This window comes from Geotrypetes seraphini, chromosome 12 (assembly GCF_902459505.1).
Source record: "Geotrypetes seraphini chromosome 12, aGeoSer1.1, whole genome shotgun sequence".
NCBI lineage: Eukaryota > Metazoa > Chordata > Amphibia > Gymnophiona > Dermophiidae > Geotrypetes > Geotrypetes seraphini.
In genome coordinates, this window is record NC_047095.1 from 104,026,067 (window position 1) to 104,047,538 (window position 21,472).

The 21,472-nt window shown below is 41.4% G+C and overlaps 1 protein-coding gene across 1 annotated transcript; it reads right to left on the reverse strand.

Moving 5' to 3' along the window:
- Positions 1-10,679: 10,679 nt before the first annotated feature.
- On the reverse strand, positions 10,680-19,935 carry LOC117346208 (vomeronasal type-2 receptor 26-like). Its single transcript, XM_033915609.1, has 3 exons — positions 19,786-19,935; positions 19,400-19,526; positions 10,680-11,584 (listed from the first exon to the last, which is right to left on the reverse strand). The coding sequence occupies exons 1-3, from the start codon at positions 19,933-19,935 to the stop codon at positions 10,680-10,682; spliced, it is 1,182 nt and encodes a 393-aa protein (XP_033771500.1).
- Between the last annotated feature and the right edge of the window lie 1,537 nt (positions 19,936-21,472).

The window sequence follows — 21,472 nt, forward strand, 5'->3', positions numbered from 1 at the left end:
GCCCCTCTTTGGTTGCAGCCTTATTGACTATCAAAACTTCATCTCAAAATCACAGTACAATACTCATCAAACAACCACAAACACCCAATGCTGTTTTCACACCCCTAGGAAGCTATTCGGTATCAAAACTAGCTCAATTTTAATTTCTTAAACTGTATAATATCTCAAAATACCAATACAATATATATCATAGTAACATAGTAACATAGTATGTGATGGCAGATAAAGACCTGAATGGTCCATCTAGTCTGGCCAACCTGATTCAATCTAAAAATGTGTTGGTTTTTTTTCTTCTCCTCCTTAGCATTTTCTGGGCAAGGATCTAAAGCTCTGCCCTGTACTGTTCTTAGGTTCCAACTACTGAAGTCTCCATCAAAGCTCACTCCAGTCCATCTATACCCTCCCAGCCATTAAAGCCCTCCCCAGCCCTTCCTTCCTCAAACGGCCATATACACATAGGGGATCATAATAAAAAAAGTCTAAAAAGTGGCCTAAATGGGTACTTAGATGATCAAAACCTGATCGTCCAAGTACCCATAACCAAAGCTGGTTTTAGAGGTATCTAAAACCAGCTTAGGCCTTTCCCCTGCCTCTAAATACATAGAGCAAAAAGAGGTATTTTTAGAGGGGAAAGGGCGGGAGGTGGGCCGACCTAGACATAGGTGTACAGCAGGTATAACCAAAAGTTTAGGCAGGTTGCCTAGTCGGCACTTATACGTTTTGACTTAGACCAAGTCAAAACAGGTATAAGTGCCGAAAAAGGGGCCACTGAGCTGATTGCTCCAGCTCAGCGGCCCCAGAAACCTGCCTCCTGCAACTATCGCTACAGGTGAGATAGCTCATCTCTCCTGCCGTGATGGTGATTGCCCACCTCCCTCCGAACTGCGGCACTTCAGGGTGAGCATCACGGCAGGGCATCTCCCCTGCCGACAATCCTCACCCTGAAGTGCCGTGGTTCAGGGGGGACGATCACCATCATGGCAGATGAGAAGGGATTGGGATGAAAAGTGAAGAGTTTAAATCCTCTATGAAACTAGAGGTGAAAGAGCCCCCTGAAAATCCCCCAGAATAATAGGTCAATGAACACTACTAAAGGCCTAAGATGGTTGAGAATGCTCTGACTAAAGTTGTCAGCCTTTGCACAATCTATGGTTGCTGAAATCAGCAAGCCAAGTGAAACTTATGCTAAAATAAGCAAGACATAGAAACATAGAAAGATGACGGCAGAAAAGGGCCAAGGCCCATCAAGTCTGCCCACTCTATAGACCCTCCCCCTAAGATTAGCCAATGTTTTGCCCTGACCCACGTAGAGATCCCACATGGGCGTCCCATTATTCTTAAAATCTGGCACGCTGCTGGCCTCGATTACCTGTACTGGAAGCTTGTTCCATTGATCAATCACTCGCTCCGTGAAGAAATACTTCCTGGTGTCGCCGTGAAATTTCCCGCCCTTGAGTTTGAGCGGGTGCCCCCTTGTGGATGAGGGGCCTCTGAGAAGGAAAATGTTATCTTCCACTTCTATACGTCCGGTGACGTATTTAAACGTCTCAATCATGTCTCCCCTCTCCCTGCGTTCCTCGAGAGTGTAGAGCTGCAAATTGTTTAGTCTTGCTTCGTACGAGAGACCTTTAAGCCCTGAGACCATTCTGGTGGCCATCCTTTGGACCGACTCGACCCTCTGCACGTCTTTACGGTAATGTGGCTTCCAGAATTGCACGCAGTATTCCAGATGAGGTCTCACCATGGTCCTGTACAATGGCATTATGACAGCAGGCTTTCGGCCGACGAAACTTCTACGGATGCAGCCCAGTATCTGCCTTGCCCTTGAGGAAGCCTTCTCCACCTGATTGGCAGATTTCATGTCTGCACTAATGATTACTCCTAAATCTCGTTCCGCTGAAGTCCTAGTCAAGGTTTCCCCATTCAAGGTATAAGTTCTGCACGGGTTTCTGCTACCTAGGTGCATGACCTTACACTTCCCAGAATTGAAGCCCAGCTGCCAGGTTGAGGACCAGCATTCCAATGTACGCAGGTCCTGCGCCATACTATCTTGTAAATTGCTCTCGCTTACCATATTACATAGTTTGGCGTTGTCGGCGAATAATGTTATTTTACCTTGAAGCCCTTGAGTCAGATCTCCTATGAATATGTTGAAGAGGAGCGGACCCAAGACCGAGCCCTGTGGCACCCCACTGGTCACCTCTGATGTCTCAGAGAAAGTACCGTTAACCATCACCCTCTGAAGTCTGCCACTTAGCCAATCATTGACCTATGCTGTTAGAGTCTCTCCTAACCCCATCGATTTCATCTTGCTTAACAGTCTGAGGTGTGGGACGCTGTCAAAAGCTTTACTGAAGTCTAGGTACACTATTTCCAGTGAATCTCCTTCATCCAGTCTTTTTGTTACCCAGTCAAAGAAGCTGATGAGGTTTGATTGGCAGGACCTACCCTTGGTGAATCCATGTTGATTGGGGTCCCATAGATTCCCTTCGTCCAAGACCGTGTCCAATTGGCATTTGATCAGTGTTTCCATGAGTTTGCATACTATCGATGTCAGACTCACCGGTCTGTAATTTGCAGCCTCTGTCCTGCAACCCTTTTTGTGCAGAGGAACAACGTTAGCTGTTTTCCAGTCCAAGGGGACTGTCCCTGTACTCAGTGAGAGATTGAAGAGCACGGCTAACGGTTCTGCCAGGACATCACCCATCTCCCTGAGCACTCTGGGGTGCAGATTGTCCGGTCCCATGGCTTTGTCCACCTTGAGTCTTGTTAGCTCAAAGTAAACCTCGCTGGGTGTGAATTTAAAATTCCGAAACGGGTCTTTTGTGTTTGACTGTGGCTTCAATTGAGGGCTGGACCCTGGCGCCTCGCAGGTGAAGACCGAGCAGAAGTATTCATTCAGTAGTTCGGCCTTTTCGGGATCCGATTCTGCGTAATTCCCGTGCATTTTTCTCAGGCGTACTATCCCGTCTGTGTTTTTTTTCCTGTCACTGAAATGCCGGAAGAAGGATTTGTCCCCTTTCTTAATGTTGTTTGCTAGAGTTTCTTCCACTCTAAGTTTGACCTCCCTGACTGCCGTTTTGACCTCTGTGGACTTGATCCTGTGTAGCAGTTGATCTTCTCCTTTCCCCGTTCGTTTGAAGGAAGCAAATGCGTTTTTCTTCTCCTTAACGAGACGTGAGATCTCTTCGGTGAAACACTGGGGTTTGTCTTTTCTTCGCCGTTTATGTGAAACTTATTCTTCTATATAGCAACTGGTATCACATCTGCTATGGTGTCATAAAAACAGGAACGAGAACATAAGAAGTATTAGGACATGTTCTGACCAAGAACAAAAATACATCATTTGCGAGATACATCCTGGAATGTGAGCAAGGGTCATTGACGCCATTTGTGAAAGCTTCAGGTTTGAAAATAATTATACATGCAAAATGACACCAGCGCAAGGTTTTAAAATTATAACCAAGATTTATTGAATTATTGGTTCTATTTTTCCATTATTAGATCAAAAGAACAGCATAATTGCTTACGTTGCGCTCATGGGAGATCATCATCGTGGCCAAAGGCTGGCCTTCTCACAATGGTCTCGTTTTTCTATCTCATTACATTCTATTATATAACTTTTGGTTTAGTGACATCATCAAGTTTGACGACCAATAACATTTCTATGGGTGGTCTTAAAGTTTAGACAAAGAAACATTCCTCCATGTTTAAAAGTTATACAAAGTTTTCAGAAAATTACTTTTGATTTCTGAATTAACATCATAACATTCAAGAGAATCTATAATTATTAACATGGTGCTGAGAAATTCTCAGCCGTAAAGGAAAAAACTCTTCCTAAGCTGACAGATTCAAATTGCATGGCCTTACACAGAAACCTTACTCTGGAGGAAGGGGGGGCAAATCCCCCTCTCCTCTCCCTGAAGCGTGGGCTTCCAATACCCCCCTTCTTCCTATTCTTGAGGCTGACTCTAATTACTTCCAGATGCTGCCTTAGGATTTTCCTTAGTGTTTCTTCAGGTTTAAAATATAAATATGTTTTTTCAAAGCAACACAGTCATACACTTCAATCCAATCATTCACTCTTTGCTTGGCCAAGCTTTCATTCATTCAATAAATCATAATTTTCATTCAAAACTACATCCAATTCAGTTTGAGACACGTTATATCTCAGTTTGGAATATGGAGTCTAATATGCTCTTCCTAACTGGCCTAAGCACATCTGTAATCAATTAGAACCACGAGGCTAAAGGCGGGAAGCTGAACAAAGAACCAGAGAGGACAAAGAACAGCAGGGAACCAAGATGGAGTTCTTAATATCTCTATGCATGTATGTTACGCTTTACCTAATTTCCTCTATGATCTGGCTCAATAGCAAAGTACATAAAGAGAATATTATTATTCTTTTTCTTAATATTTATCTATAGTGTGTTTTTCTGGCCTTGGCTACATCTATATTCAGATTTTTATTCACCTGTTTTTCCGTACGCTTCTATTTGGGCGCGGTCCTTAACTAACACAGATGTTTGTTTAACTAGAATTACCCAGAATCATACGAAAAACTGGCCTTTTGTAGAAAAACGTCCACAAAAATACTGCACTATCACCCTAACATCCATTCCCATTTCCGTCCCATAACCAGCGCTGGCCACGAGCCACGACTCAAATGGGCGGATCCTTACTGGACCCTTTGCTCAAAATTGATGATCTGATATTAAAATAACATTTGATGGGAATAGGTAGTGATTTTAATAAACATAGGGAGCCCAAGCCCTCCTGCCTGGTGATAGCCTCCCTTGACTATGATTGGGCAAGAGGGAGCCCAAGCCCTCCTGCCCAGGTGACCCCCCTACTCCCCACCCCCACTAAGACCCAGGCAGGAGGGGTCCCAGGACCTCCTGCCCCGATGCAGCCCCCCACCTGCCGACCCGTGACACCCCTCACCAACCCTGCAACCCCCCACCCCTATACCTCCCCTGTACCTGTTAAAAAGTTGGCTGGATGGACGGGTCCCAAGCCTGTCCATCCAGCAGGCCCACCATCCTCAGAATAGTGGGCCTTAGGACCTGATTGGCCCTGGTACCTCAAACCCCACCCAAAGGTGGGGCCTGAGGTGCCTGGGCCAACTGGAATTTGCCCAGTAGCCTTAGGACCCTTCTGTTGGTGAAGCCTTAGGCACAAGGATACAATCTAGCCCTTGTGCCTAAGGCCCCACCCACAGGATGGGCCTAAGGCTACTGGGACAATTCTGTTGGCCCAGGCACCTCAGGCCCCACCAGTGGGTGGGGTTTGTGGCATCTGGGCCAATCAGGCCCTAAGGCCCACCATTCTGAGGATGGCGGGCCTGCCGGACGAATGGGCTTGGGTCCCGTCCATCTGTCCAACTTTTTAACAGGTATAGGGGTGTCAGGGGTGGGGGGTCATGTGGTCAGCGGGGGGTATCGTGGGTCAGTGGGTGGGGGAGCTGTGTTCAGTGGGATGATCAGGGGTTCAGGGTATGGTCAAGGGGGGGCTGCATCAGGGCAGGAGGGCCTTGGTCCCTTCTGCACAGAACTTAGTAGGGGTGGGGGTTAGGGTGGTTGCCTGGACAGGAGGGCTTGGGCTCCCTCCTGCCCGATCGAAATTGAGGGGGGTATCGCTAAAACAGAAGGGATTGGGCTCCCTCCTGCCTGGATCATTGTCGGGGGAGGATTCTGTACCAGTGTTGTTTTTGACAGAAACCAGTTACAGAATCTAGTTTTTATGCGAAGGATATGTTCCTCCTTTGCCTAAAAGCTCTTGTGTTGGGCGTTTGGGACTTAGGCTTTTTTGGGTTGATTATATGTTGTTAGTGTAGATGTAGTGGTGGTCTGGGTGTTTAAACGGTTCATAGTCTTAAGCGCGAGAGACAAGGACGTGCCGACAAACGAGTGCCGACAATTCAGCGCAAGACTTAAGGGTGCTGCAGGAAAACCTTCTTTTAAAGGGCTTCGACAGGGGGTGTTTGTGGGGAACCCCCCACTTTACTTAATAGGGATCACGCTGGCATTGGGGGAGTTTTGGGGGGTTGTAACCCCACATTAAACTGGAAACTTAACTTTTTCCCTATTTTTTAGGGAAAAAGTTGTTTTCAGTATGTGGGGGGTTACACCCCCAACATGGCAGCACGATCCCTATTAAGTAGAGTGGGGGGGTTTCCCCACACCACCCGTCGGAGCCCTTTAAAATAAGGTTTTCCTGTGGCACGCTGAAGTCTTGCGCTGAATTGTTGGCGCTCGTTTGTCGGCGTGTGTTTGTCTCATGCGCTTTTGTCCCGTCACCGTTTAAACAGCTGAACGTAGAGGCAGGCCATTATGAAAAAAGACCTCCTTTTGGACATTTTTTTGATAATGGACATTTTCCTTGCTTCTACTTTCAACGTTTAGGGCCTTAGGCCACAAGGGGACTTAGACATTTTTTTAATATACCCCTCCATCCGTGCAAGTCTGCCCAGTACTGACCTTAGTTCTTCAATATTTACTATTATTTTCTTATTCTAGATCCTCTTTGTTTATCCCATGCTTTTTTGTACTCTATCACTGTTTTACCCTCCACCACCTCCCTCGGAAGTGAATTCTAGGTATCCTGCAACCTCTCCATAAAGAAGAATTTCCTTACATTGCTTTTGAGTCTTCCCCTCCCCTCAACCTTAAATTATGTCCTCTGGTTTAACCATTTTCTTTTCTCTGGAAAAGATTTTGTTCTACATTAATACATTTAAAGTATTTGAACGTCTGAATCATATCTCCCCTGTCCCTCCTTTCCTCTAAGGTATACATATTCAGTCTCATATTTTTCATAATTCAGTCTCACCTCACATGTCTTTGTCGCAAACCTCCTATCATTTTCATCGCCCCCCTCTGTACTGCTTCAAGCATTTTTGTGTCCTTCGCCAGATAAGGTCTCCAAAACTGAACACAAGTGGGGCCTCACCAGTGACCTTTACAGGGGCATCAACACCTTTGTTCTTCTACTGGTTACACCTCTCTTTATACAGCCTAGCATCCTTCTGGCAGTAGCTACCACCTTGTCACACTGTTTTTTTTTTACCTTTAGATCTTCGGACACTATCACCCCAAGGTCCCTCTCCCCATCCGTCCATATCAGCCTCTCACCTTCCAGCATATACAGCTCCTTCTGGTTATTAATCCCCAAATGCATTACTCTACTGTTCTTTGCATTGAATTTTAGTTGCCAGATTTTAGACCATTCCACTAACTTTTGTAGATCCACATTCATGTTTTCCACTCCCTCCTCAGTATCTATTCTGTTACAAATCTTGGTATCATCCACAAAATGGCCTTCAGCAATGTCAAACCCCAATGTGGATTTCAAACTCCCAGGGAGCTATTAGGTGATGAAACTAGCTGCTGTAACATCATCTACACATGACCCATGGTAAACGCCACGCCATACCTCCTCTCACATTGGTATCACCTGCGAGTGTTACATTTAATTATTTATTAACTGCTGATGTCCCAAGTGCCAGTGGATCTAATACCATTATTTTCACAAGTGATGACAGCCTCGAGCTTGTCACCACTCCCCAACCCACTAAGCTGCGACCAAATAACTTCTAATCAATCTTCCAACCAATTTTGAACAGCACTAAAGAAAATGTCCAGAGCAAATGTCCAAATGACCCCATCTAGATGAGAAAGGTCAAGACAATTACAGACAAGAACTCACAGGATAAAACCAAACCACTCAGCAACCAAGAACTATGAGAGTAGCTACCACATCCTTAACCTCCTTTTTCCAATTATGCGGAATCCTACCCCCATATGCACAATAAATAAATAAATGATGAATATTCCTGTTCTCAAAAAACCCATATATAGCAGGTGCCTACCCCAAATATCCCACCATCAAATTCCAGTTCCATGCTCATACCGGTCTCTACTGAAATCCCCACAGAACTCCAAACCTGGAAGACAATGCAATGAACCTGGAAGACAATGTAATGTCCACACCTCCACAAACAGATATGCAGATATGGAATCAAAACTATCACAAAGTAGTAGCACCATTTTAAACCAAGTCCTCCTTTACAGACTCTGAAAACTATTAGAAGCTCCTCACACCCAATGCAACCAATCAAAAACAGTAGTGCTCCCTGCACAGGCCACCAAAGAAGCTGCAAAATCTGAAGGAATATTGAGCAGAAATTCCATCCCTTAATTCTAAACATGTGTATTTGAACAAAAATTGCCACAAAGATTGCCACAAAAATTGCAATCCCACTAGATTGCTACAGAACAGTAACTCTATACACCAGCAGCATATTGCAATGATGCCACTAGCTCACCAACTACCACCCTAAAGTGAGCTCACCCCACACCCTGCCCAAATTAGGAGCACAATGCAACAATACCTCCAAAAGTGCAGCCAATACCATTCACCAATCAAGGTTCCCACAATCCACAGAAATACGAAAAATAACTCCAACACATTCCTATACCTTCTGCCCAAATCTATACTATGACAGGACACCCAGATGACGGTCAAGTAATTATGAAAACCACAACCTAATTATCAGAGAACCACATCCCTCTACTCAGAACCTCCAAACTCCCAAATCCACACCAACCATGTATGCCAGGGTTGCCCAAGTCCGGTCCTTGAGATCTACTGGCAGGCCAGGTTTTCAGGTATCCACAATGAATATGTATGATAGAGATTTGCCTTCACTGCCTTCTTGGTATGCAAATCTCTCTCATGCATGTTCATTGTGGATATCCTGAAAACCTGGCCTGCCAGTAGATCTTGAGGACTTGACTTGGGCAGCCCTGATGTATGCTATCTGCACTGTTAAAAAGGAACAGGTCTTAGCACAATAAACAGACTCACTAAACATCTAAACTACTCATCCCAAAAAGGGGGCACCAGAGCTAAAAAAGGAACTTATCTAGTACACACAATGTTTTGGGTGTCACCATTACACCTTTTCAAAGCCAATTGTAGCACTACCTATATGAATACCCCAATACCTCAATCAACCTCCAAAATGCAGACATCAAATGATCCCATTGCAATGAAGGAACTGATCCCCATGACAAAAGGTCAACCATATAATAGGAACTCTCCCCAACAATTAAATCAAACTCACTCCCTTTACAACCACTAGTCAACAACATTTCCAAATGCCACTAAGTATGAGCAGGAAACTGCACAGCCCCATAGACTACCGGTGTGCAAAAGACAGTTGCAAACTTACCCAGAAGTGCTTCATAAAAACATGATGCCACATAAAAGCTGTCTGACCCACCCAGACTACCTAACTTCATCAGCCACTACCTCATCCTCTCCTAAAGAGATCTCACATGCCTGTCTTTCACTATCTAGATTGCAGATACATTCAGGCCCCGATTCTGCAAATTGTGTTCTGATTCTAGGCAGCTGTAGGCATCCTACAGCTGTCTAATCAGCCAATTGGGAGGCAGGTTTTCTAAAAAAAATGTTCCCCTGGCAGGCTGCCTATATTGAAGGTGCCTCTGGGAGCCTAGGGAGGCCCACAATCTTGCTTAAGCTCACCTAAGACTAGGTGGTAGACTTAGGCAAAGCTAGGCAGCCCTACGCATCTCCCTAATAGAGCAGGAGATACTTACAATATAGGCCATCAAAATGCTGGCCTACATGATAAGTAGATGTGGCCACTATACTTAATTGTGGCAAGGGATCTCCCTGCCGTGATTAGTATAGCAGCCATGGCTACTGCTGCCAGTCTCCCCTACCCTTGATGATCGTGTCAGGAGAGTGCCCCACCCCTCCTGCCCACAGAACCCCATGATCACCAGCAGGAAGGTGTTCAAACATTCATGCTGGTAAACCCCACCATCACCCCCAACAAAACTCCCCAACACTCCCTCCCTGGACCATCCCCAACAAAAACCCCACCTGGAACCCCCCCTTACCCACAAGTTGAGCAGATGGGAAGCAGGCCCTCCTCTGTCTACCTGCCCAACACACAGGATCCTAAGGCCTGATTGGCCCAGGCACCTAAGGCCCTTCCTGCTATAGGGGTTATAGACTTGAAAGAATAAATGCTGAGAATGTGGGGCATGGTAATATACATAAATTGATATGGGCCCATTGGCATCTTATGTTACCTCATTATAATTGATAATAATTGAATGTTGACTGGGAGTCAGTTATGTTTATTTTGGTACATATCCAGGGAAGGGTGGAAGGGGGTTATTTATGTCATAATTTGATTTTTGAATATTCACACTTGAGATGGGTGGGAAGATATTATTTAGAAAAGGGTAAGGTTTTTATGATATATGTTTTAGTGAATGATTATTGGGTGGGGGAAAATGGTTGATTATGAATATGTGAAAGTTTAATGTGTTTTTATTGTATCATTATAAGTTGCATTTGTGGTATTGTACTGTTGAAGGTTTGAAAATCAATAAAGAAATTTTAAAAAAAGAAAATTAGGAGCTTACAGGTGCTGTATTTTTCTCTTATTCAAATTCTTTTTTGGATTCACATAGAATACATAGCAACATAAACACCTTCAAATATGCATTAATTGTGTATGAAATTAAAAGTAAAGGCAGAACAACAACAAAACAATGAAAGAGTAAAATAACTTTTATTAAATGTGAGATTCTCTAGTTTCCTTTTCATGAAAGTAAAGCTATCTTTTTTCAAACATTTTAAGTCTTTACATATCTTGTTAGATACTTCTTGCTGTTCTTCTCAGGTTTCAGTAGGACTACAAAGCATTTGGGGATAAAAATACAGCCAAGCAATCCTGCGCTAGAGGCCAGGATAGCAAATATCTCCACTGCCACCATGTACTTGCCTCTGGTGCTCAGGTATGTTGGGATGAAAGATACCCAGACACTACAGAAAACCACCATACTAAAGGTTATATGTTTGGCCTCATTGAATGTGTCAGGTAGATTTCTTGTAAGGAAAGCAACAACAAAGCTGATCGCAGCAAGCAATCCCAGGTAACCCAGAACACAATAAAATGCAATTATTGACCCTTCATTACATTCAATTACTATTGTTCCTATTTCTGATTCAGTGTTATGATAAGGGAACGGGGGAGCAGTACACAACCAGACAAGGCATAGAAGGACTTGAAGAAGAGAACAACAAAGAACTATTGAATTTGACACACTAGAACTCATCCAATTCCGGAGCTTACTTTGAGGCTTGGTGGCTTGGAAGGCAAGGACCACAATGATGGTTTTTGCAAGTACTGAGGATAAGGAAATAGAGAATGTGATACCAAAGGCAACCTGTCGAAGAATGCAGGTCAACTTATCAGGTTGGCCAATGAATATTAATGAACATAGGAAGCAGAGCATGAGGGAGACGAGGAGAACATAGCTCAGACTGCAGTTGTTTGCTTTGACTATGGGAGTATGCCGGTATTTAATAAATATTCCCAAAATAAAAATGTTGATGTAACAGAACAACATACTGATAAAAGTCAAAAATATCCCCAAAGGTTCCTTATAGGACAGGAAGGTTATTACTCTTGGGATACAGGCATCTTTCTTCTGATTGGACCATTGGTTCTCTGGGCACTTTATACAGATATCCATATCTGAAAAAGAAGAAGAGGGTCTAATTTTTTCTCAAACTGCATCACTGATGGACATTGAATAAAAATAAGTTTAATTATAATTAGGGATATCTTTGTTTATAACTTAGACTAGATCAAAATTTATAGAGCTTTAATATTTTAATGATGCATGTATAGATATTCTTTGACATATCAACTAATCACTTGGAGAGAAGCATCATTGGTATAAAGGTACACTTGTTGATTTGTCTCATCTCAAAAAGTAAAAAAAAGCATGTATGCATAAAATCAAAGGAAAATGGGAAACTTAATTTGATTAGGAATTTATTTTTCTGATTATTATAAAATTGGGTGCTGAATGAAGAAATTAAAGTGCATGTTATAATATATGTGATATTAAGGCCCTTATTTTAGAAGGCCTATTAGTGATTTACTTGTTTAAACACTGGTATTTAAACATGTATATTACAAACCTGCATTAAACCCTTCTTCAGAACTCTCATATTTGCACATTGTCACCAACCCTCCGTAGTGTAGGGCTGCCGGGTGACAAACACAGGGATTCTGGCGTGTCCCCTACAACCAGGGGTACCTTCAGGACTTTTTCAGGTGGCCCTAGGCAATTGCCTGGGCCTAAGAGATGCAAGGTAAGTAACAAGGTTTCACCATATCACCAGCCAACACAAGTTCTTTAGGAAAGAATAAGTTGTTTATTCTGACCCACAGGTCAAAAGTATGCAACAGAAAACAAACATCACTTTTGCAGGTCATTCACCAAAAATAGTAGATTTGCAAAAATAAAGCTTTACTGCAAATTCAAAATAAATCAAAACTCCTTAGGCAAACATAGCCACCGCAAACTCTGGTAACAGTTCAGCTTTTCTCTCAGCTCCCACATGCAGGCAAAATCACACAGCTGAGACAGATAATCTAATTAGCTTCAAGAACGGGAGTCACAGCAGGATTTCTAAAGTTCCAAAAACCAAACTTAACTATGTCAGTTTGAGCTTCAGGTTCATAAACTTGCTTTTAAATCCATTCCTCAGTTTGAAGCAAGTATTATTCTTACTCTCAAAATACTTATAAAGTTCAAACATATCCTAACTTCTGCAGGCATAGTTTGCACAGCAGAAACAAACCAAACATCAGCAAAAGAAAGAAAGAAACACAAACCACTAATGGTTTCTCAGTTGCTGCATTCTTTCATGCAACTTCCATACCTTCCGTCTGGCTTTCTAACATAGGGCCAGCCAGTTCTATCTCCATGCCTTCCACACGATCTAGAACCTGGTAGTTTGAAGTAGGCAGGATTTCCTCCAAATCCTGCATGGGATAATCCAGCACGTTTTCCTCCCCTGCTCTGTTCCACAGCTCTTCACCTGCCTTGAGCTGTGGGAGTGACTCGCCCTGGTCACTCGCTCCTCCCCCCCCTCCTTGACTCAACCTGCTTTTAAACAGATCAGAGCCAATCCCCTTCAGCCTGTAGCGGGGGATGGGTTTTGGCTCTACAGCAGTTTTTCTCTGCCTAGGTTTTTCTACTGCAGCTACCTTCCTCGTGGCTTCTCTAGCTGCTCTAGAGACAGGAGGCTGATGTTGCCAATCTGCCTGCCTCTGTTCCAGTTCACTATCTCTTTGGTTATGGGGGCAAGGGAGGTCAGCCTCAAGGTGAGTGCCAGAATCGATCTGGTCTGCTCTTCTGCATCCGATCCTATCAGGGACCGGACTAGTGCTGGTGCTGGGTTTGTCACAACATGTAAACCATCACCACATAAAGCTGTCCAAAAGGCAGGGTTTGGCTGTAACTTGGAGATGGATTGAGCAGGACTAAACTCTATGTTGGGGATCATTTTCTAAATTACTACTGAACTTATACCTAGTTTTGATGTATCAATTTTAATGTCTATGTTCTTTCCCAAATGAGGATGCTTAGCTGATAAGCCTTATTTCAGTAATCGCACATCTACAGTAATTTTTAATGATTCTTCTTCTCTACCTTCACAAATATCACATGGGGTTCCACAAGGGTCTATACTTTCACCTTTACTTTTTAATATATTTTTGGCACCCCTACTGACACTATGTCAATCTATAGGATTTCATGTTTTTGCCTATGCTGATGATATACAGTTATTGCACCCCCTAAACAATAACAACATAAATGAAATTTTGACAATTAATGAAAAACTCGAACAAATTCATCATTGGCTGGACAAAAACAGATTGGCCCTTAATATCAAAAAAACAAATATCATGCTTTTTCCTTGGAAGGAAAGTTTTTCTTTAGTTACTCCTATTTTGATTCAAAATATTCCTCTTCAATCTGTTAAAAATACTAAAATTTTAGGAGTAATTTTTGATAATAAACTTAATTATCATGATCACATTAGTAGTATTGTTAAAACTACCTTCTATAGGTTGCGGAAAATTCGATCTATTTCTAAATTTCTCTGTCCCAAAGCACTTAATATTCTTATCCACTCTCTGGTGATGTCTAAAATCGATTATTGCAATTCATTATTTACAGGAATTGCTTTACAAGAAATTAAACAATTACAAATTATTCAAAATGCTTCTATTAAATTAATAACAAAATCTAAAAAATTTGATCATGTGACACCACTCCTTAAAAAGGCTCATTGGCTCCCAGTCATTCATAGAATTACGCATAAATTATGTACAATTATTTTTAAAACATTAGAAAATAAGACTCCAGCATTTTTATTTAGGTTGCTTATCCCATATTCAGTTAAAAGAACCTTACGATCTAGCGAACGGAACCTTTTATCAATTCCTTCACTAAAAATTATTAGTACAAGAAGACAATTTATCTTTTCATGTACAGCTCCCCAGATTTGGAATGCGCTTCCCATGTTTTTACGGGAGGAGAAGGTATTTGGGAAATTTAAAAACGAATTAAAAACCTTTTTATTTAAAGATGCATTTGCTACTTAATTAAATTTTATTATAAAGTGTTATTTTATTTTTTATTTTTTATTTTTTTTTCTTTTCCCAGTTTCCTTTTGTATTTACCATGTATGTCCTTTCTTTACTATAAAAATGGATTTCATCCCCTCTTTCCTTTTGTCTATATTTTAATTAATTAAGTGTATGTAATGTTTTTGTCTCCTTATGTATGCATATTTTATTGTACATCGCTTAGAAATCAGATTAAGCGATTGAACAAATCAATTAATAAACTTGAAACTTGAAACTTAAACTTAGTTATATGCATGGATGGGTCCAATATGAATTAACCAGATACATTTACCATATTTTTTCAGACCATAAGATGCACTATATCCACCCCCAAAAAGGGGGAGGAAAAGGGGGTGCATCTTGTGGACCAAATACACCACGCCCCCTTGTACCTTTTTTAAGTGGCGGTCTTCTGCTGAATGGCTGCCTCTTTGCAGAGCGATGCACAATACAGGAGCCTGATCCCATGCCGCTCTGTGATTGGCTGCAGTCAGAGAAAGGCAACCAGCAGGAGACTGCACTGGACCACCGCCACTTAAAAAAGGTATCGGGGTGCATGTTGTATTCGATCCATTCATGGTACTACCAGCCTGTAGCAACTCCTTCAAAATAGAACTCAAAGCTTTAGCAAAGATCAGTCCTCTATTTATAGGACAATTTCACCTGCATATATTAAAAAGACTAAAAGACCATGTTAAGACAGGGTATAAAGTCATGTTATGCATCCTCATTCTGTAGAACCTCAAAAGGCTTTTTACCGTCAGTTCTTTTCAGAAGCACCGAGACATTAAGGCAGGAAGGAAACAGCCATATGATCTATAATTATAGCAAATACTGCTGAGGTACAGGGCCACTGCATGCCTGAAGCATCACTGAAAATTAGCTCTGGAGTTTGTAGTCAGAAACCAATCTTTCATTTCCATTAACTGTAGCCTTGCTGCTCATATAGCCCGGTCCTATCTGCAGACATTGCAGATTGCATCATAGGTTGATTTGTCCCTCTCCAGCTTCAGCTGATCTGGAATGTACATGTAAGGGTTCCATTTTTTTGTTTATGACCTTCCTATGGAATCAGCTCCCTGGTGAAATTCATATGGAAGAATCTCTGAAGTTATTAAAGACCCAAGTTTTTCAAAAACATTTGGGGCTTTTAATAAAACAGGGGAAGTAGGCACCAGACACACCAGACCACCAGAAGCACCTATGTGTAGAGGAGGAAAAACCAAGAACAAAAAAATTTTGAACCAAATTTTTTTTCTTGGCTTTTCCTCCTCTACAGGTGGGTACGTCTTATGGTCCAGTGCATCTTATGGTCAGAAAAATATGGTAAATGAAAGAGTTACTGCAATAGGATGTATTTTGCCATTTCAAGACAGCTGAAGAACTGAGATGAAAATGGGATGATTATTGCTGACCTGCTTTTTTAACCACTAAATAAAACTCTTCCTACCCAGTCCTCATTTTTAATGGAATTTGGAAGAGGGGCTAACAAATTTATGGGATAAAATCATTTGTCACTGGTTTGGTCATTTGTCATAATTATTAGCTTTGTTTGATGTGAGCTGTGATGCTTTGGCCTGCTACAAGAACTTTAAGCTTTGGTGCTGGAGAAGGATTTTAGGTGTGCTGTGGACAGCCAGAAAATTTAACAAATCAATTCTGGAAGAGATCAAACCAGCTATGTCAATCAAAGCCCAAATTATGAAGTTATGACTGTCTCATTTTGGTCACACCATCAGAAGAGAGAGAGATCACTGGAGAAGGACATGGGATTGAAGGAATCAGGTGAAGAGGGCAACCTGCAATTAGATGTCTAGACACATTCAAAACAACCATGGGGATGATGCTGGAGGTCTTTCCAGGACTAGCCCTAAACCAATTTATTTTTAGATCTGCAATCCATCAAGTCGCTAGGACTTGAGCATGAGTCAATGACACCTAACAAAAACGTGTACAATAGAACATGTTGCCCAATGTTCAATGTTATTTAGCCATCCAAGCATAGCTCCTGACTGAAAATATAGTAGTAAACCATATAACCACACACATTCAGTGTGAGATAGCTGGTGTTATTCCACTGAATATCCCAGTTACTGACATAACCAGTCAGCAGCAGTCATTGGCTGACTGGCTAAGTTTAGCAGCCAGAGAAACCTCCCTTAATAGCAGATCTATCTTTGACTGTTATGACTTAGCCAGCTAGCTGATGAATATCAGCTTGGCTTCTTTGTCAACCGTGGTTGAAAATAGACCATAAATTCAATGCTGGTTACTGTATATGGCCACAGGATTGAATTTCCAGGTTCATAACTAACCACAGAAGGTAGCAGGACTACCTCCTTTTGTCTGAAAATCTGCCCCATGGACTTTGCTTTACTATTAGTCTATAACAGTTCTCATAAACAGCACCAATTGTCTTTAGGTGCATTTCTCTTGCACCTAAAGACAAATGAACATGAGACAAATAATTCATAAAGAAGGAGCTGATACATATGCAAAATATGTGTAACTGAGTACTGTACCAGTGTCTATGCGAAAATGTGTATACATGCATGCATAAATGATATTCTGTAAATGTGGCTTCAGGAAAGAAAAATCATGTTTAACGAATTTACTTCAATTTTTTGAGACCTTGAATGAACAAATTGATAGTGGAGAACCGGTGGACATAATATACTTAGACTTCCAGAAAGCGTTCGACAAACTTCCACACAAAAGACTTCTCAGGAAACTACAAAGCCATGGAATAGAGGGGGATATACAAAGATGGATAGACAAATGGCTGGAGAATAGAAAACAGAGAGTGGGCATAAATGGGAAGTTCTCTGATTGGGAGAAAGTGACTAGTGGTGTACCCCAGGGCTCGGTACTTGGGCCAATTTTATTTAATATCTATATCAATGACCTAGAAGAAGGAACATCCAGTGAGATCATCAAGTTTGCAGACGACACAAAACTATGCTGAGCAATCAGATCGCAAAAGGATAGCGAGGAACTCCAGCGTGATTTGTGTCAGTTAGAGAAATGGGTGGAGAAATGGCAGATGAATTTTAATGTGGAGAAATGCAAAGTAATGCATTTAGGCAAAAGGAATAAGGAACATGAGTATTGAATGTCAGGTGCAACTCTGGGTAAGAGCAAACAAGAAAAGGACTTGGGTGTACTGATAGATAGGACCCTGAAACCAGCAGCACAATATGCGGCAGCAGCAAAGAAAGCAAATAGAGTGTTGGGCATGATAAAGAAGGGAATCACGAGTAGATCAGAGAGGGTCATAATGCCACTTTATAGAGCAATGGTCAGACCCCACTTGGAATTCTGCATCCAGCATTGGTCTCCCAACCTAAAGAAGGATATAAAACTGCTGGAGAGGGTGCAGAGACGAGCAACAAAACTAGTAAAAGGTATGGAGAAACTGGAATACGAGGATCGACTTAAGAGACTGGGATTGTTCTCCCTTGAGAAAAGGAGACTGTGAGGGGATATGATCGAGACCTTCAAAATACTGAAAGGAATCGACAAAATAGAGCAGAAAAAAATATTTACATTATCCAATTTGACACGGACAAGAGGTCACGGAATGAAGCTAAGGGGGGACAAGTTCAGGACTAATATCAGGAAGTTCTGCTTCACTCAGAGAGTGGTTGACACCTGGAATGCTCTCCCAGAGAAGGTTATTGCGGAATCGACCGTCCTAGGATTCAAAAGCAAACTAGATGCACATCTCCTTACGAGAGGCATAGAAGGATATGGGTGACTAAAAAATTACGCTAGGTGTACACCTGGAAGGGCCTCCGCGTGTGCGGATCACCGGACTAGATGGACAAAGGTCCGATCCAGAGAAGGCGCTTATTATGTTCTTATGTTCTTTGCTTGCCCTGGATCAGTAGCATGGAATGTTGCTACTCTCTGGGTTTTGGCCAGGTACTAGTGACCTGGATTGGCCACCATGAGAACGGGCTACTAGGCTTGATGGACCATTGGGCTGACCCAGTAGTGAATCCACTCCCCCACACAATTCTTATGTTTTTATATTTAGACAGAAGAAGCACTTGAATGAGGTATTCAAGTGCTTGGAACCTGCAACAAAAAATGCTGCTCTGATCAGCTGCAGAAAGGAGATCCCATTGTTGCTCTTTGAAATATCATCCCAAGACAAAACCCATTTCCTCACTTGGTTTTGGCCTTTTACCATCCTGTGTAGCAGCTGTTTGTACCTTTATTAGCTGTGGCAATGATTAAGGCTGTACATATAAGAAGTGCAGCTAGAAAAGACAAGGGTATACTTTTTTTGCAATAATGAGAACAACTATTGAAGCTCATTTTCTTCACCCAGTGTCAGGACCTTACTGAGCTGCACCTGTGTCAATTATTGAGTTGCACCTATGTCAATTATCCTCCAGTTGCCCTTTTCCCCATCCACTTGCCATCACCAATCAGAGGGAACAAAGGGCTTGGAGCAATTATTGATATGGCACTCTTAGGGCTCCTTTGACTAAGTCGTGTTAGGGCTTTAATGCACAGAATTGCTGCCTGTGCTAGACCTTAATGCCAGCATTGAGCTGGCGTTAGTTCTAGCTGCATAGCGTGGGTTTAGCAGTACTAAAATGCTGTGTGCGCTAAAAACGCTAACGCGGCTTAGTAAAAGGAGCCCTTAATGCTATTGGATTATGCTAGTGCACAACCAAATTATGCACAAAATAAATAAGGATATTTTAATTGTAGACATCAATGTATAACTAAAATATAATGCTGAAAATTATATATATATAAAAGTCAAATTGTTCATTTTCCTTTTGGTTAAAAGTCTTCATAATGTGTATTTATCCATAGGCAGCTAATATGCTACATATCACTCACCACTTTGGCTGGAGATCTCTCCTTCTGGACATGGAATACAGTCATAGCAGCAGACAGGCTTTTCTTTACTGGTTGACTTCCTGAAGCCAGGAGGACAGCTCTGGCTGCATTTAGACTGTGGAGGTACCTAACAATGAGAAATAAATTGGAATATCTGGATAATGGTTTTTAAAATGCAGTGCTTCTCCAAATGGCAAGATTCTCGAGGATGCCACTGACTTTAACTGGAGCAGAAATAAAAAGAGCTTTATGGGGACCACAGGAGGAATAGGGACTGGAAGACTAGTGCAGGATGAGCTGGGTGAGGCCAAGCAGAAAGGGAGATGCCTAAGGACTACCAAAAGAAGAACATGCAAATAGATCTCATGCTTATTTATTGCTCTTACCATAAACACAGTGAAATATTTTGACATCTTCCTGAAAGGGAATTTCTTTTCCACTACAAAGACATTTAAAACTGATTTGCAACTTCCTTGTCTCCTGCTTATCCACCCAGCCTTCCCTCTTTCTTTGAAGCTCTCCTTGAAATGCTTCATGTTTTCCTTATATATACTGATATTTGTCAACATTTGTTTATTTCTGATTGAAAGCTCATCATAGAAAAATATTACCTTATTTCATATTTTTGTATGTTTTATTTCTATATATTTTCAATATTAACGAAAAATGATATGTCATTATAACATTAAACTATAATTGAGATTAGTTCCATGTTTGGTACTAAATGAAAGTGATGGGGTGAAGTTCTAGACATCATTGTGGAAATATATGAGTATTGAATTTCTGTCTTATTCTATCTCAACTTGATCACTCCTGATGCACTCTTTGGAGGAATTTTCAATCCTCAGCATTATCAAAATATAAATATTGCTACTCATATTGATCTCAATCTGATTTTTAAGGTTCATCACTCTGTTATATTGACATAAGGTTGAATTTTAGCAGTCAGTAACAATGCAGAATTTGTTCTCACAATTGATACATATCATATATATTTGGTTGGCTTGATGCTTTTCATTAATGGTAGAATATTACTTGAATCTGACCTTAGTGAATCCACTGCCCCACACAATTGCCTTCTCGTTGATGGTGAAATCCTGCCCTGGGAGAGCATAAGGGTTATAACATCCAACAACCTCATTTTTCTGTGTTCTATTGGATAGATACACAATATTTGTAATTTCATAACCAATGGAGAAATCACCATTCTCATCAAAAAAGATCTCTTCACCCACTGTGTTCTTGAAATGGACACTCTTCAAATGATGATGAAGCTAAAGAATGAGGGATGGATTTTCAGTAATGTGGGTAATAGAGAAGTGAAAAGTAGAGTTAGAGGAAAAATAAAAATAAAATAAACATAAAATAATGTCCCTAAATGTCAGGCTATTCATACAAGTTCAAATAAAACCAAACAGATTTTCTTTTTCTTTTTTTTTTAATTATGAAATACATCATTTAAATAATGTTGAAAGAAATATATAAGAATAATGAAAAGGTAAGGGGGATGAAACTTGATATACAGATTTTTTTTCTGTATGGTTATAAAGTGGCTAACATATTGGGTAATGAAGTGTTAAGTGACTTGACCAGATTAATAAAGAGCTGCAGTGGGAGTTGAACTCACAATCTCACTGTGCTGAAGCAGATGCACTAGGCCACCTATCCACTTATATATGAATGTATAAATGCATAGATCACATAGTCTAAGAAAATAGGAAAAATTAATAAAAAGAGACCAAAGGTCCTTATGAGAGAATTCATACACAGTGTCTGTCTCTACCACCTTTTCAAGGAAACTGTTCCATGCATCTGTCACCCTTTCTGTAAAAATTTATTTCCTTAGATTACTGCTGAGCCTATCACCTCTTAACTGTATCCTATGCCCTCTCATTCCAGTGCTTCTTTTCAATTGAAAGAGACTCGACTCATGCACATTTATATCACATAAGTATTTAAATGTCTCTATTTTATCTCCCCTCTCCCGCCTTTCTTCCAAAGTATACAGAATGAGGTCCTTAAGTCTGTCCCCATACACCTTATGATGAAGACCAAACACCATTTTAGTAGCCT

Bases quoted from the DNA above. Each gene is read 5' to 3' on its own strand.
- LOC117346208 (XM_033915609.1), bottom strand. From the start codon at position 19,935: ATGAAGCATTTCAAGGAGAGCTTCAAAGAAAGAGGGAAGGCTGGGTGG. The intron at 19,527-19,785 runs GTAAGAGCAATA...TCTCATTGTTAG, and splicing joins AATATTTCACTGTGTTTATG to GTACCTCCACAGTCTAAATG. The intron at 11,585-19,399 runs GTGAGTGATATG...CTTCTTTTTCAG, and splicing joins AGAGATCTCCAGCCAAAGTG to ATATGGATATCTGTATAAAG.